Source organism: Trypanosoma equiperdum (genome assembly GCF_001457755.1).
Source record: "Trypanosoma equiperdum strain OVI genome assembly, contig: ctg_97, whole genome shotgun sequence".
NCBI classification, from domain to species: domain Eukaryota; phylum Euglenozoa; class Kinetoplastea; order Trypanosomatida; family Trypanosomatidae; genus Trypanosoma; species Trypanosoma equiperdum.
Genome location: NW_027124953.1, coordinates 37,953 through 40,196, shown reverse-complemented (window position 1 = coordinate 40,196; position 2,244 = coordinate 37,953). Strand labels below are relative to the sequence as shown.

The 2,244-nt window shown below is 44.1% G+C and overlaps 1 protein-coding gene across 1 annotated transcript; it reads left to right on the top strand.

Moving 5' to 3' along the window:
• Window positions 1-84: 84 nt before the first annotated feature.
• On the top strand, window positions 85-537 carry TEOVI_000464400 (uncharacterized protein; the record flags this gene model as incomplete). The annotated part of the gene is made up of 1 exon (XM_067227447.1): window positions 85-537. One exon carries the CDS (start codon window positions 85-87, stop codon window positions 535-537), a length of 453 nt encoding a protein of 150 aa, XP_067083548.1.
• Window positions 538-2,244: the final 1,707 nt, after the last annotated feature.

Below are 2,244 nucleotides of genomic sequence, written 5' to 3'. Positions count from 1 at the left end.
TTTTTTTTTTTTCCTTCCTCAATTTCAATTTTGTTTACTTTGCTTGAGGTTGCTGTGTCTGGTTTTAGTGTGTGCAATTCCACAATGAGCTGCCTTCATGGTGGCGGGACTCCGTTGCGGGTGGCATTTCCCTCCCCGTGCATGGCGGAGTTTGATCGGATTCGCACTTCTATGGATCGTGTGGAGAATTTGTTGAATGAATCAATGACTCTCCTTTGCGGTTACCGGTCGGTGCGGCTTGCGTGGGGTGAAACAAATTCAGTTAGTGGATTTAATGGCGGGAACTCGCCTTCTCCAACGGGTACCACTTCATTAAAGGGGTTTAGTGCGACATCGGGGAAAAGTAGTCGTCACCGCTCGACCTCATCGGCGGTTTCGGGTCCCAAACCCAAAGCGGGGAGGCCTTCGAATGCAGCTTTTGATATTGTGGACGACCGCATGGATATTTCGCTCACCGCCTTGCGCAACCGCATCCGAGCGGAGTTGAATGATTACTGCCGCTTCGGTCTCGCCGCTTGTTGCCACAAACCGGGTTAATATACGCCTCGCTTCTGAGGTTACAATAAAGGTACATGCCATCGGAATTCTAAGGGTTGTGTTTTGGATTGAACTAATGTTTACCGTCAGGTCGATATCCGTATGTGCATAAAATTCGTAATGTACGCAGATGTACCTTCCTACTTCGTTTCGTGCTGTGTTGTTTACTTTATTTTTATAATTTTTCTTTTTTCTGCTTGTTTGGTGCGTTTTTTTGATTATAGTGCTGAGTGTTTTTTTTTTTTTGTTACCATCTCTTGTGTTCCTCTTATTTCACAAGTTGCGGCACAAGTGTGAGGGCAGCGTTGCCACGTTGCGTGTTAAAAAATAATATGGCCTCAACTGCGACCTCACCACCGCAGTCATATTATGACTACCTGATGTAGGTGTGAGCATTTTGCAACCATCGTGTTAAGAATGTGCGGCCCCTGCTGCAGGTTTGTGACGTGCAATTTGCGTTTTTTTTTCCCGTCAGTTTCCTCTTGTAAAATGTTAACCGCATTGTGTGTTTCGTGTGCATTCCATTTTTAATGGCGTGTTTGTGTTTATGTATTTAAAATATATTCATGCCTAGAAGTGCCTGCGTGTTTTTGTTTGGCCCCCAACTGCCTTTATGACGATTTAAGTGTTCACATGAATTTGCATGATCCCATTACGCTTGTGGCCTTGAGTGCAAATTCTTGCTGCCTTTCCAACCACCTCAGCGGGTTAACCCCCTCCAAAGATTAATCTTTTTTTTTTTTAAAAAAAAGAAGAACCAAACAAATCAAAAAGTTGAAGGCATTGTTTACATATTTACTTATTTTTTTTAAAAAAAATTAACTTGTCACCTATAGGAAGGGGGAAAAAAAAGAAAAAAAGGGAACAGGAAGGAGGAAAGAAGGAGGCAAGGGCAAACCTTTCTTTCACCTAACAGTGGCTGTAGCATCACGAGTAATTGGTATTTTCATATTCAAAAGAAAACAAGAGAAGATAAATAAAGGGAGGAAAAGCAATAGAACATAGAGGCAACGGCGGGGAATCAGTGAGGGGGCGGTGCCACTCGCTCTTCCTGCCATCCACCAGTAACGCCGTCAGCGGTGTACAAAAGAAAAAAGGGAATATATAAATATATTATAAGGGGAATATTTGGTACGAACACTTGACCTGCTGTTTGGAGTCCACGAAAATTCAACCGGATACGAAAGCTGCACGCAGGCCCGTAAAGGGGACGAACGAGGGTGGTCACGTAGAGAGTTCCATTGAATTGGAGAGAGATAATTGACTGGTTGAAGTGCCAGGCCGGGGACGGGGAGAAAGGAAAGAGGGAGCGTATATTTTGTTTTTACCACCGCATTAGTTGGAAGCAAGTGGGCCCTCGACTTGGTGCTTGCTGTGCTTCAACCCTTTTGTTGCGTTCGTTTCGTCATTTTCACAGTTATTTATTGTTATTATTATCATTACTGTTGCCGTAGGTTTTGTACCCTTTACCCTACCTGTCACACCCACAAAGCAGCATCAAAAATAAACGCTCGGCGGAATTTGAAGTTTGAGTGTGCGTACGTGTAAAGGTAAAGTGAGGGGGCACTCAGCAGTTTCTTTTCCTGCAGCGAGAGGGCGCGGGAGAGAATTATCGGCAAAGTATAGAAAAGAAAACTTTGTTCGGTTTGTTGTGTGTCGGACCTGTTGAAACTCACGGTTGTGGTCTCAGTAAGCGTACGGGAGATT